Source organism: Sprattus sprattus (genome assembly GCF_963457725.1).
Source record: "Sprattus sprattus genome assembly, chromosome: 14".
Taxonomy (NCBI): domain Eukaryota; kingdom Metazoa; phylum Chordata; class Actinopteri; order Clupeiformes; family Clupeidae; genus Sprattus; species Sprattus sprattus.
Genome location: NC_137912.1, coordinates 4,581,156 through 4,596,746, shown reverse-complemented (window position 1 = coordinate 4,596,746; position 15,591 = coordinate 4,581,156). Strand labels below are relative to the sequence as shown.

Genomic DNA, 15,591 nt, shown 5'->3' with positions numbered 1-15,591 from the left:
CTTGTGGCATTGCTCTCTAACAATACACACAGCCTCACACACACACACACACACACACACACACACACACACACAGCAGACAGAGCGAGAGAGCTGCGTGAACCCAGCACCCACTGTGAGATAGCAGAACTCACTCTAATAGACCTTCTCTTACTAAGGCGAGTGCGGGGTGTCTCCATTTTCTGTCGGAATCGAATTCAAGGGAGGGGGGGGGGGGGGGTCATGGGGTCCAAAGGGAACCCCGGGGTTGGGGGGGGATAGGGAGGGGTTGTTAAAAACAGAACAGGAACATGTAAATGTAGAACTGTGGTTCCACTGGTGCACACCACCAGATGTACAGCTGGGAGTTCGTGTAGGCATCAGCTGATGTGCAAAGGGTGCGGTGGCATCAAAACAATCAATTAAGTAATAATTAAGTAATAATTAATTAATACAAACAATAGTGATATGATTAGTCTGGTAAATCATAAATCAACAAATAATTGAACAATACGTTCGGAAAACAAGTTACCAAAATCTTGTTTGATTTCTTACCAAGATCTCTTTCAACCTCATCACCCAGTGATACAATGGATTGGTATAGATTCAATTAAAGGTGAAAAAAACTAAACAAAAAAAAAACACACACACATTCAAACGAGTATGCTCGTGTGGACTGTGTCCGTCAGCAACCTTCAAAAGATTTATACTGTCTAATAATCAGTTTAACTGAACGCAATGGAGTCTTACTATTTATTACTACACTTGAACCTGGGTGTCGACCTGCAATACTAGACATACTGACTTTTCTGATTTATGTTTCTGATTTAGATTTAGGAGTTTAGGTCTTATTCTCATCATGAAATGGAGAACAACAGAGAGTCACTGAACAAAACCTGACTGCCTTAATGCATCTATGATTATAGGGTTGTGTTAAGTGCCAACATCATGATATATGATCAGGACAGCACTTGAACAGAGGATCAGCAAGTGAACATGTCAAACTATGTGTGTAAATCATCCTGAACTTCCTCACTCACTGCAGTAGTAGAGATAGTATCATTAGACTAAGGTTACTGGGAGGGCATCAGCCTGCTTGTGTGTGTGTGTGGGGGGGGGGGGGGGGGGGGGTCGTTTTATGTATGTTGGTGTATGTCTTTTGTGGTCAGCTGCATCTGTGTATAATTATATATGTCTGTGAGCATGGATATGTACGCAACATTGCCTTTAGATGTTTTTACATGATGAATGTTTGTGTGTGTGTGTGTGTGTGTGTGTGTGTGTGCGCATCAGAGCGTCCATGCGTGTACATGCTTGATTGTGAGCACTTGTGGGTTTGTGTGTGACAGGTGTTGGAATGGTTGCATGCACGGACCTGACAGACGGGTTCTCTTCTCTGGTCTCCATTTCATGATAGCTATGGATTCATTATATTATTATTATTGATTAGGCCAATAGCGACGGATCAAGGCACGCCAAGCAACAATTCTCAAGGGGTTGAGCTATATTAATACTACATGTACTACAAAACCCAATTTCAAACGAAACTCATAACCTCTTAGAAAGGTCAACCTAAACATCTGCGCCAAGGCTCGGACACTTATACTTTCGACATTCAATCTGTTCAATCTAACTGCTTTTACTGTATCAGACAAACCCCTGATGGTAATATGTGTCAGGCTGTTTTCCGCCCATCACCCTGGACCCATTCCTCCCCTTCCAAATCCACGATGCCCTTATTAGCCCTTTGTGGAGAATGATCACAAACATGTGATTAGAAAGTTTCTAACTTGGAGTTCCATTTAATGATGAAATGAAATGTAAATGATTTTTCTTGGCCGTGTTAAATGACAATGTAAAATGACAATGTAATTCTAGATGTACCCGGAATAATTCTGGAATGACACTGAAATAATTCTGGTAGACTCTTGAATAATTGTGGAATGACTCTGGAATAATTCTGGAATGACTCTGGAATATTTCTGGAATGACTCTGGAATATTTCTGGAATGACTCTGGAATATTTCTGGAATGACTTGAACAATAAAACCACTCGCCCCTTCAAGGACCAGAGTCTGCGGTGGGTGCCGTGGGTGGCATGGGTGTAGTGAGTGCAGTGGGTGGCGTGGGTGGCGTGGCGTGGGTGCGGTGGGTGGCGTGGGTGCAGTGGGTGGCGTGGATGGCGTGGGTGGCAGTGGGTGGGGTGGGTGGCAGTGGGTGGGGTGGGTGCAGTGGGTGGCAGTGGGTGGCAGTGAGTGCGGTGGGTGGCGTACCTCAAACTGGGGCCAGTTCATGTGCATGCCAGGCCCGTGGTTGGCACTGAACCACTTCAGGTCCTCCGCTGCGTCCGCTGCCTGGATGGTGTCCTCCAGTGTGTGGTAAACTGTCTGGAACCTAGAACGTACATGAGAGAGCTTAACAGTGTGTGTGTGTGTGTGTGTGTGTGTGTGTTCCGATTTGTGCTTGTGAGTTTGCCTATTTTGACACTATTGTGTTATTATGTACACATCAGTTTATGGCCAATGTGTACATAATGTGTACCAATGCCACGTTCAAGAAATGTACTCATATATGTGCACGTTTGCATGTCTACATGATAGCCTGTGTGTGTGCGTCTCTCTTGAGTGTGTGTGAGTGTGAGTGTGAGCGTGAGCGTGAGCGTGTGTGATGGCTGCTGGTGTGTGCCTTTCACTTGTGTTTGCTGGAGAGGTCTATGTGAATGTGAGTGTGAGTGTGTTGGCTCCTCTCACTTGTGGTTGCTGGAGAGGTCTATGTGCTTCTTGACATCCAGGAGCAGCTCCTTGAAGAAGACGATGCGTTTCTCCTCAAACTCCTGCCACTGCTCGAACATCTGGTCCATGTTCTCCATGTAGGGAGGGGTCACCTTGTCCAGCTCCTCCAGAGACTTCTCATAGCGCTCTTTAGTCTGGGGGGGGGGGGGGGGGGGGCGCACAAACACACACACACACACACACACACACACACACACACACACACACACACACACACACACACACACACAGATGTATTAAACCATTCATACACGCACACAGAAATACATACAACACACATTATTTGTACGTACGTACATTCATACATACAAACATACAAACAAACAAACATACATGCGCCACAGACACACACACACACACACACGTATTAAACCATTCACACACGCACACAGAAATACTTACAACACACATTGTATGTACGTACGTACAAACATACATACATATACACATACAAAATAAACAGAGGAACTTGTCATAAATGTGTGGTTAATCGAATCATGTATTTGTTTTTAGTACATCTGCAAAATGACACACCCACATACACACACCCAACATAGACAAACAGAGACTTCAATCTGCAGTGGTGCAATCTGACTGATCTAAAAGCACTGACGGACGCGGGGGCACACACACACACACACACACACACACACACACACACACACACACACACACACACACACACAGCACACACACACCCACCCCCAGACACACACCCAGACACACCAACACACACACCCACACCCACACACACCTTCTCGACGTCCTGCTGACACTTCTCCACCTTCTCCTGCAGCTTCTTCAGTGCGTCTGGGTTGGAGTTGCTCTCCAGCTTGCTGTTGTTCTCCCGGCTGGTGGCCAGCTTCTCCTCTTTACAGGCCGCATGGTAGGCCTTCTTCATCGTGTCCACCTTCACGAGACAGGACATCATCATCATCATCATCACCACTACCACCAGGACTCAATCACCATTACCATATCCTTGTAGTGACACATTTGCCCGAATGGAGCATTTAAAGAAAAGTTTAAAGTTTTACGCATGTTCCATATTCTTATTTTTCATATCAGACTCCGTGAACAGCTTGCACACGTATGGATAACCATTAGCCAGCATGTCAGCGGAATAGCGCAGACGTCAATCATGAACGTTTGTGTAAACAACTCAAAAAATTCCTGCCACACACACACACACACACACACACACACACACACACACACACACACACACACACACACACACAACTTTAGATAGATAAATAGCACGCATGTGCATATGCTTCTCATTGACTCACACTCACAAAGGGAATTAATCCTGTAAATAAATCTGGAGATGAGACAGTGCAAAGTCATACGGCACCTCCCTGACAATGACTCAGAGGACGAGAGAGGGACACAGTGTGAGTGCAGTGTGTGTGTGTGTGTGTGTGTCTGAGTGTGTGTGTATATCTGTGTGTGTCTGTGTGTGTCTGTCTGTGTGTGTGTGTGTGTGTGTGTGTGTGTGTGTGTGTGTGTGTCTCTGTAACTGCCATTATCTGGGCCTCATAAAAAAACAACATCCATTATGTTCTGATAGCCCCAGCCTCATAAGCAGCCAGCGAATGTCAGGCATCTGATTACGCTCACACCCACAGCATGCTTCTCTGCACCCGTCACAGATACAAGAGAGAATGGACGTTATGGATTGATACAGAAACACCCGTCACAGATACACGAGAGAATGGACGTTATGGATTGATACAGAAACACCCGCCATAGATACAGGAGAGAATGGACGTTATGGATTGACGCAGAAATAGACCAACACAGTTCACAGTTTGGCCCTATGAGAAGTGATTCCAGAATTAGAACATTAAGATATGGAATTTACATGAACTGCCTTTTATAATGATTGCTGAACTTCATTATAAAGGCCAATTGCCACTGGCGACGTGTGGCACATGTAAAGACAAGCTTCAACTACTTTTAAACAGAGCAATATCCACCGGCGACGTGTGGCGTATGTCAACTTCAGAATTTTAAACACAACCCTATGACTTGAGTGTCAAGTCTATACAAATGGCCTAAATTTCACTAAATGCCTGTATTTGTACCGTCCTCAACAATTTCATCAAACTTTTATGGCACTCTGGGTTGACTTTTCTTTCCTCAATGACAAACGAAACTAACCAACGCTACCCATCGTATGTAGCACGTAGTTAACTAATAAGAATGGTTTCTTGCCGTTATATGGAGATTATAGAGCACTCGTATACCCCGCCTGGACCTCACTGACTGTCAAACCCTGGTACACACACACACACACACACACACACACACACACACACACACACACACACACACACACACACACACACACACACACACACACACACACACACACACACACACACACACACACACACACACACACACACACACACACACACACACACACACACACACACACACACACACACACCCTGCAGTAGTCTAGTCTCTTCAGATCCCTTTATACCATCACTAAATAATGTCTTTCTTTCACCGCTTTGACAGACACACTGTTATATGGGTGTTTCAGAAGGTTAGGTGCGTTCCATGACGGCGCCATCGACGTCGCTGTCAGTGGCCGTTAGCCTTCAGGCTACATCATCAAATGGAACATTCAGTTACAAACATTCTCATCACAGAATACTCCTGAACTGGTTACGAATAAAATTATCTTTCAGTTGGATCAACGGGTGTAAACTTCTATGCACAGTAGTTTGTTTGTACTACAATATTAGGACAAATAGGAGGTATGAGTAGCTAACAAGGACATCTATTTCTATTTCCTGTTCTCGTCTGACTGCCATGCCGGAGCGGTTGCTATGAATAGCGTTAATAAGAGGGCGACAGACGGCCCTAAGCAGGCCGGTGTGTGTCTATGTGCCGCAGCAATGCCAGGAAGTCCACTCACTTCATTATTGTGACATCACACTGCAGAGGAACCCACACTGCAGGCCAGGAAACCAGCAGATTATAGAATAAGGGTTATGGGAGGCACACACACACACACACACACACACACACACACACACACTCAAACATCCTGCCAAAGACACACAAAAGCAGACAGGCAAAGACACACACAGACACACAGACGCACACAGACACGCAGACACACAGACACACAGACACACAGACAAGCGCCAAGTAGAGTGTGGGTATGAAGGTCACATCAAGTCCGATAAACAGGCAACTCAAATGGGAAATAAAAATAAATAAATAACTGCAGAGCCATTCCCTTAAACCTGGTCATCAGATCATCAGAGGTCATTGTTTCAGCTGCGCCACATTCCAGCACGCCGCAGCATTGTTACAGGACAGTATGGCTCTGGTCATCCGAGCAGTTTCCTGCAGCTCCATCCAAAATAAAGGCCTCGCTGAGAAACTGGGACTGAGCCGAGGGGGGTGGGCCATGACTTTGCTGAAAGTCAATAAGCCACAGCAGTACGATAAAAGGAGGGGGGGGGGCTTATTTACTCAGGGACTAGACCACGTTCCGTCACTAACCTTGCGGACGTTCAACGGGCCGAGATAACGGCGCTAAAGCAAACAGCGCGTACGAGGCGTCAGTCTCATGTTGATTGGGTGCAGAGGCCACCACAGAGGGCCAATGAAATGTCAACGCGGCCGCGTCACGTCATAAACCAACTCTGACGGCTCAGGGTCATTCTTCTCAAAGAGGTGTCGAACCGCGGAGATGTTTATTAATAACATCATCAGATTAGAACGGGATGCGTGAATCCGTGCACACAAACACCAGCCCCCGTGCAGATTCAAATCTACTCACTTTCGACCCTCGATTCGAATCGTTGCAGATACCGTGTGTGGATAGAGAGAGTTGGTCCTTACGATAGGGCTAACAGTATTAGTTTCATTTCGGATGCAGACAAACTAGGCTCCGTGTAAAGGGGACCTTAGAGGACTGCCCATGGTTGGTGCTAGCAGGTTCACAGGGTTACTCGTTAGGTCTGTGGTCAACGCGTTGGAGAGAGAATCCCGGAGTGCATTTCCTGGATTTGCAGCAATGCCAACATGGCCGTACACCACTTAGAAACGGCATTCAATTCTCACATGCAGCCAAGAGATATGTATATAGAATGCATGCTAGGTTTAAAAACAATTGTGAATATAATGTTTACCGCATGTGTGATGGATGATCAAGCAAGAGAGGGGGAGAGGGGGAGGGAGAGTGAGAGAGAGACGAGAGAGAGAGAGAGAGAGAGAGAGATACAAGAGAGATGAGAGAGAGAGAGAGATAGAGATGAGAGATGAGAGAGATGAGAGAGACGAGAGACAGAGAGTCGAGAGAGAGAGAGAGAGAGAGATGAGAGAGACGATGGTGAGTGTGTGTGTGTGTGTGTGTGTGTGTGTGTGTGTGGGTGTGTGTGTGATAGACGTACCTCCTTGAGTTTCTTAGCCCAGGGTTTCTGTGCCTTGCGGAAGCCGTCCTCTGCCTCCTTGGTCTCCTTGAAGCCGCCGATCATCTGCTTGTGGTAGGCGTCCTTCTGCCAGTTCTTCACCTTCTCAAAGTCCTCGCCCATCAGCGACGACTTCACGTCCATGTGCAGGTCGCTCACCTTCTCCGCCTCCGTCATCAAGGCCGTCCACGCTACCTCCAGTGTCCCATACTGGGGGCCTGAGGGGCGAGGGAGAGAGACTGATGAAAACACTCTCGAGGGGTGGGGGGGGGGACATTCTATGATCCTACATAGCAACCACTTTTAAACAACACTTTGGACTAATTGGCTGGGCATAATTGGCAGGGCATAATTGGCAGGGCTTAATTGGAAGGGCATAATTGGCAGGGTTTAATTGGCAGGGCATAATTGGCAGGGTTTAATTGGCAGGGCATAATTGGCAGGGTTTAATTGGCAGGGCATAATTGGCAGGGTTTAATTGGCAGGGCATAATTGGCAGGGTTTAATTGGCAGGGCATAATTGGCAGGGTTTAATTGGCAGGGCATAATTGGCAGGGTTTAATTGGCAGGGCATAATTGACATGCATGAAACACCTTAAACAGTGCTTAATTCACCAGGCAAATTCTTGACTCTACTGACGCCTACTCGTAGTAGATCATAGGTAACTCTGAAAATGGGCACAGTTTTGACTGAAGCATTGCAACCCTCCCTTCCTAACTGGCACCTTGGCTTAACTTGAACTTAAGCAGTGACAGTCCCGCACTTCTCTTTATTACTATGTCGTTTTCTATTTCTTGAAAAAAAAAAAAAGGAGTGATTGTTACACCATGTTTTATTGCTCTTAGCTTGACTGTTCTCTCCCTTGTACGTCGCTTTGGACAAAAGCATCTGCTAAATGACTACATGTAAATGTAAATGTAAAACGGGACACAAGTTCATGGGAATATCTAGCAGCTGTGTGGTAAACCCAGTAGCTTTGTCAAGGAGCACATATTTTCCTGAAGGTCTGAACACTAGTGTAGTAGTGTGGGACCATTTTGTGGAACAGGCAGTTATTTGTGAGTACAGTATTTTTAGAAGTTCAAGGAGCATGTGTTTGGCCTGAGGAAAGCCCTTACACTGGAGAGCACAGTTAAAGAACTGACGTAATACGTGTCTGGGTGTGTATCGACTGCTCCTGTGAAAAGCATTCTTTGAGCAAAGAAGGGAAAAAAAAAGGAAAAATGACTTAAGTGAGTTCATTTTTTATCTTAGGAATTAATAACACCCACCAACAAATTACTATTGATGGGGAGGGCACCGAGGAGGTAGATTACTGTTAATACTTTATATAATATACGTGTTAGGTGAATTTATCTCCATCAATACGCATCACACCTCTCCCTCTCTGTGTGTGTGTGTGTGTGTGTGTGTGTGTGAGTGCATGTATGGGCGTGTGTGTGTGTGTGTGTGTGTACCTTTATCAATGAGCTGTCTCCAGCGCTTGGCCCACTCGGTCAGCTGCTGGGCGTAGGCCTTCTCGATGCGCGCCCGCTCGTGGATGCAGTTCATCAGGTCATTGCACAGCCGGTTGCCATCGTCGACGCGCCGCACCGTACGCTTGTAGTTCCCCACCTGAGGCGCCACCAAACACACACACAGTCAGGTACACTACTAAAATAGGTCACCTTTCAAAGATAACATTCAGCACTTTGTTTCCTTGGAAGTTGGTTCTAAATAGTCCTTTAAGCTATGGAACAAGCGCCATGCTTCTCATCTGTCTGTTGGTGAATGAGTGAACGAGCCAGTGTTTGTGTGTGTGAGTCTATGTGCGTGAGTGAGTGTGTGTGTGTGTGTGTGTGTGTGTGTTGTAGAGGTAAAAAGTTAAAATGCATAATAGCAATGAGTGGCTGTGTGATGATGTTTGACAAATGGCAGTGTGTGTGTGTGTGTGTGTGTGTGTGTGTTGTTTTTGTTGTACGGTAGAGTACCTCCCAAAAGCTGTCACTGGAGACGTCGGTCAACGAGTCATTGTATGTGCCAGACATGGCTGCTTCCCTATCTGCTCACGGTCCTCTGAAACACACAACAACACAGTTAGCATGATCCCAGTTAGCATGATCCCAGTTAGCATGATCCCAGTTAGCATGATCCCAGTTAGCATGATCCCGGATAGCATGATCACAGATAGGATGATCCCAGTTAGCATGATCCCAGTTAGCATGATCCCAGATAGCATGATCCCAGTTAGCATGATCACAGTTAGCATGATCCCAGTTAGCATGATCACAGACATCACCCCCAAATAGAACACATTACCACAGTAGTCATCAACAAATGTAACACATTATCAGAGCTGTACCACTGGAGTAGGACTAGCCAGCAGGTTGGTTGGAACTGGGCGTCAACTTGGGACACAAATTGATGACGCAAGTCCAACTGGGCGCTACATTTGACCTACGAGTGTGTGAGATCTTTCACTGCGACTCTTAATAACCCAGCGTCACCCACCCCTGTCTCTTATTCTCCCTCTCGTGTCTCTTTCTCTCTCTCACACACACACACACACACACACACACACACACACACACACACACACAGACACAGACACACACACACACACACACACAGACACACACACACAGACACACACACACCACCCACTTTCTTTTCCTCCCACACACACCCTGCCCTCTGTCTCTGGGGGGGTGGGGGGGGGTGAGCCATTTTCTTTCCAGGGGAGGTGATGAAAATTCCAGCCATTCTGGGCAGCGCTGTGACCCTTGCTCCAGGCTCGCTAAAGCGGCTTTATCCTGCCGGCCGCTCAGAGGCCCGCTCCACAGGCACCGCTACAGCTAGGCTACGCTACAGCGGGGACGCTCATACTTTCCACGATTTAGCAACTCACGACACACACACACACAGTATGCACACAGACGTTGAGGCAATAAATGAGCTAGGGAAGAGGGGCTGAGAGAGAGAGAAAGAAAGAGAAAGGAAGAAAGAAAGACAGAAAGAGAGAGAGAGAGAGAGAGAGAGAGAGAGAACGCTAAAGAGGAAGGAAAGAGCTCACAGCCGTATTGTTGTTCGCTGTACTCGGTTTGCTCCCACTGTGTTGAGAGCGCATTTGGCTTGTAACCTTGGACACCAGATAGTCACACACGTCTGACTCTGACTCAGACAGCTGTAGCTGACAGAGACAGAGAGAGAGGCGCACACACACACACACACACACCAATTACTAAACAGCTAGGACTCGGATGACCATCTCAACAGGGAACTTTATCATTTCAAGGCAAGACTAGAATCTGAAACCACTGTATAGGTCGTGTATAGGTCGTGTATAGGTCGTGTATAGGTCGGAGGTAATCCACTACAAGATATGCAAAACATAACAAAAGAGCTCTCTCATCGGGCTGCAAAAGATACAACAATAACAGATTACATCAATATCACAGAAGTTTAAAACAAGCACACACACAACACACACAACACACACACACACACAGAGAACCGGAGTAGCTGTTATTGCCTCCACTGACTCAGTCAAGAGCAACTATTTGAATGGGAAACCTAAGCCATTGTTATCGCTGGGCTCAGAAAAAAGCTTCCTGGCAAGTCTTACACTGTTCCCACATTCCTCAAATATTTCTCAATGCAGAGCTGATCAACACAGACACACACACACACACACACAGATATGCCAGTGCTACATTGTGTGGTACTAAACTTAGGCTCAAGACCCCTGCAGCACTCAGCACCTGGTGTGTGTGTGCATGTGTGTGTCTGTGCATGTATTCGGAAAGGATGTATATGAAAGGTATACAAGTTGGTGTGAGTGTTGTTGGTATGTGTGTATTAGTATAAAAACAGAATGTATTTACATAAAGACAGGTGAAGAATGAAGTGGTGTGTGTGTGTGTGTGTAGAGTTTGTGTGCACATGTTAATGTATTTTGATGTAAAGAAAAAAGATTTAGAGAAAGAGCGCATAAATATGTGTATACATTTACATTACATTTAGTCATTTAGCAGATGCCTTATTCCAAAGCGACTTACAAGGATGTATAGGCTACACATTTTACATTTTCACACTGGCACACTGCACATCAGGAGCAGTTAAAGGTTCATTGTCTTGCTCAAAGACCCTTCGACCGGGAATCGAACTTGCAACCTTCCGATTATTAAACGACTTCTCAACCTCTTGTCTCGATGTGACACCCCACTTTGAGCACACACACACGCGCTGTGGGGGACATTTCCGTTCTCCGAGTGTCACACAGCTGAGCCCTGAAGACCATGGACAGAGCATTCTCTGTCACTTGTCCTTCTCCTTCTCCCTCTCTCAATCCCCTCTTCTCCTTCTTCTCCTTGAGTTCCGGGACTCTCTTTCTATCTTTCCCCCTCCCCTCCCCTCTCCTCTCCTCTCCTCCATCTGCTGCTTTCGTTCCCAGCCTCCCTATCCATGTCTCTCATCCCTTCCCTGGAGAGATAGCTTGACCCCTGATCCCTTGAAGCAGTGCTCTGACTCTAAGGCTTGACTATCTTTCCTCTCTGTGCAGCTGGGACATGGTGCTCTGGTCAAAGCTAAAGTTCCTTCCTGACTAGAACCCAACCTTCACTGCAATGGACTTCACTTTTGATCATTCACTTTTGATGAAAAGGTATATCTGCACTTTACTGTAATTCTCCTTGGATGTTTCTCTGCTTAATGTATTAATTCTATTACCACCACCTCTACCACTATTCTACTATTCAGGGTACCCCCAGGATTTTTCATCTCAAATTTAAGACTTTTTAAGACCTTTTCAAGACCACTTTAGATGAAATTTAAGACCAACATCGCACCTTGCCTGATATGCATAATTTTATGAAAAAAAAAAAAAAAATGTAATCATAAGACAATCATTTAAAACAATAACTATGAGGGGTGGACGTGTGAGTGTGTGTTTGTGTACATGTGTGTGTGTGCATGCGTGTCTGGATACGTCTGTGGGTGAACCTGTGTGCGGTTGTAATACAACAGATCCTACAGCCTTTGGAGCTCTGCGCTTTTGGCAGCAATCTGTTCATCCAGTATGATGAGTTCAGCCAACTTATTATAGCGGGAGCTTTTCCATTAAAGTTGCTGTGTTTTTGAGGTGTTTGTTGCAATTTAATTGCGGAAGCAAGTGGAAGTTGTGATAGAGTTGCGAATGTCCCTCTTTGTAATTATAATTGAGTTATTTGTTAAAAATAAGTTATTAATAAACAAACATTCATTAAATAACAAAACCATTGAGAAATGGTCCTCTAAAAATAATAACCTCACCAACATGCCAAATAAAAGATGTAGCAAAAATGTTGTTATGGAAACAAACACCGTTTAGTATTGGACTTTTACTTTGACATCATTCAAATGTTCCTCTCGTGGAAATGGCAACAGCTGTTATCAAGAAACATAGTTATGCGATGTAATGCTAAACACGTAGTGAGAACAGTACATAGCAACAACGAAGTGCACCTGTTGGTATTACAAAAGGACCACCAGTAAGACTGAATAAAGTGTTATGAATATCTCAGCCTTCACATATAATGGGGAAAAAACTGCCTGTGTCACTGATCTGACGTCCTGTCATGCACGCCTTTCTGCCGTTTTCAATCGGTTTTGCTATCCTTGTTCATTTATTTTATCTGTATAGGGGTTTATGTTGTTCAATCTCATATATGAATTTAAAGTTGTCCAATTTCAACTAACCCATTCTTCAACACTATGCTACCTTATCTTCAAACAGAAAGTAAGTTAAAATCTCAATTGCAACAGCTTTCGAGGGTTTGGGAAATAATCGCTGCTGATTTGATGTTTGGTGGAGTCAATCCAGAATTAGTGTTGATGAAATTATAATCAAGTCACCCAAACTGCCGTGAAAAAAACGGGAGTCGCTGAAACTGTTGTTGCATCCCTGTACAACAGTGTGTTCTTAAATGTTAGACGTTTCAATTTCTTTAATCACCCAAAAGCCCCGCTCCACTGTTGCCTGTGATAGCAGACGCTTATTAACTAGCATTACCCTGTCCCTGACAGGGCAGTGTCCTAGCTGTCTAGCTAGCTAGCGCAGCTAGTGAATAGTTAACGTTAGCTAGTTTTATCCTATATCGTGTCAGCATCTCAGCCAGTTCAGAGTCATATACAGGTTGCCTTGTATTTTGGATGCGACGTTTGGGTGTACTAAGATTCGTTGTCACAACGAACAATAAACAAATGTGGACTTGATGAACGAAATTTAAGACCTGTTGACGAAATTTAAGACCGGTTGACAAAATATAATACCTTTTCAAGGCCTTAAATTATCAATACTAAATTTAAGACTTTTTCAAGTTTTTAAGACCTCGCGGGTACCCTGACTATTACCACCACCACCTCTACCACTATTCTACCACCACCACCTCTACCACTATTCTACCACCACCACCTCTACCAATATTACCACCACCACCTCTACCACTATTCTACTACTATTACCACCACCACCTCTACCACTATTCTACTACTATTACCACCACCACCTCTACCACTATTCTACTACTACTACTGCCACCACTATTATTAGTTAGGAGGATAATGTTTTATCTTAATTGCCTGTGTTATGGCCTCTGTGCTGGCATGATGGTGCAGCAGAGTAGTAGTAGCAGCAGCAGCAGTAGTAGTAATAGCAACAGTAGGAGTAGCAGTAGCAGTAGCAGTAGGAGCAGCAGTAGCAGTAGCAGCAGTAGCAGTAGCATTAGCAGTAGCAGTACCACTAGTAGTAGCAACAGTAGTAGCAGCATCAGCAGCAGTGTAATGACTGATTAAATGATGGGATTTCCTATACTTTGCCTCTTAACTGAGTGCATATTATGGGATGTTGGCATGGAAGAGCCCTCAGCGGGGTGATCTCTACAGCCTTCTGATTGGGTTAGGAGATTATGCAGGAGATCTGGCCGTCTGGGCCCGTCTTAGGGACCTCTGAGCACCGCTCCCGTCTCCTTAGGGTAAGAGGATCTGTAGCGCTGTGCTGCGCGCTCTCACACACACACACACACACACACACACACACACACACACACACACACACACACACACAGTTCTCACAAACACACGCACACACACACACACACACACACACACACACCAACTCACACAGTTCTCATGTCTCACAAACACACACACACACCAAGAGGGAGATGATAGAGAAACTATTATTGGTGACTTCCACCTCCTGAACAAGAGCTGTATTCACTGTGGCCTGGCAGAAAACCACATTTGGGGTTTTTCAGTTAAACATTTACATTCATGCTGCCCTGCAGGCTCTCTCTCTCCCTCACACATACACACAAACACACTGTGTCCTTTTCCAGACAAGCGAGTCAGGGATTCTCCACTTCTGTGTGTGTGTGTGTGTGTGTGTGTGTGTGTGTGTGTGTGTGGGTATACTCCCGTGGGCACAGTCCACACACAGTGCAGGCACGGTTCGCATGGGGCAAATTCCGTCAACAGAACAAATTCCATCAACAGAACAGTCCGCACAGCACCAGTTTTGTGTCTGCGCAGACTGGTGCGTGTTGCCTGCGCGTGTGCATACCATTTTCAAGCACTGAAAACAAGATCTACTTTCGCTATTTATTCTTTTAGCTCAGCTAGACTAGCAGTAAAGATGCACATTTTCATTACCATGTTGGCTCCCTAGGAACAAAAGTACGGGAGAGCCCCTGATCAAAATGAGTTTGTTTATTTCGTGCTTCAGTGAATCATAGGTGATTAGATTACCAGCAATGATACTTTAAGGTAGCGATGGCTTTGCTGTAGATTTGCATGGTGATGAGATAGCATTTCAAACACTGTGCTTGAGCTTGTGTGTTGAGGCATGCCTGTAAACCAGTTTACCTCAGAGACATCCATGCACACGTCTGTGTCTGCACTTTGTGAAGCCATGTCTGTGGGAGTACACCTGCCCCTTAAGTGAGACTGGGAGACAGTGTGTGTGTGTGTGTGTGTGTGTGTGTGTGTGTGTGTGTGTGTGTGTGCGTGCGTGCGTGTGTGTGTGTGTGTGTGTGCGTGATGGGAGAAGAACCACAAAAAGAGAGAAAGAGAGACATGGAGGAGGGAAAGAGAGAGAGAGACACATGGAGGGAGGGAGGGAGAGAGAGAGAGAGAGAGAGAGAGAATGACAGAGAGTGTGTGTGTGTGTGAGTGTGTGTGTGTGTGTGTGTGTGTCAGGTCACAGGTGTGCGGTCTCAGCACTTCTGGCTGCTGCATCTTTAGTCAGCAGCACAGCCTGCTGCTCCCCTCAGCTCTCTGGGTGCCTCCCTCACACACTCAGCAAGACTGCATCGCTGTCAACATGTGAGACCCTACAGACACACACACACACACCCACACA

The 15,591-nt window shown here is 45.6% G+C and overlaps 1 protein-coding gene across 3 annotated transcripts in view; it reads right to left on the bottom strand.

The window, feature by feature from the left end:
• pacsin2 (protein kinase C and casein kinase substrate in neurons 2) overlaps positions 1-15,591 on the bottom strand; it is a 35,537-nt gene that overhangs the window by 11,298 nt on the left and 8,648 nt on the right. For all 3 annotated transcript variants that reach the window (XM_080851270.1, XM_080851269.1, XM_080851271.1), the window contains exons 2-7: positions 9,185-9,269; positions 8,672-8,828; positions 7,196-7,431; positions 3,526-3,681; positions 2,730-2,905; positions 2,253-2,373 (exon numbers count right to left, since the gene is read on the bottom strand). In XM_080851270.1, coding sequence (XP_080707396.1) covers positions 2,253-2,373; positions 2,730-2,905; positions 3,526-3,681; positions 7,196-7,431; positions 8,672-8,828; positions 9,185-9,241 — 903 coding nt within the window. In that variant the 5' untranslated portion in view covers positions 9,242-9,269. The remainder of the gene's footprint in view (positions 1-2,252; positions 2,374-2,729; positions 2,906-3,525; positions 3,682-7,195; positions 7,432-8,671; positions 8,829-9,184; positions 9,270-15,591) is intronic.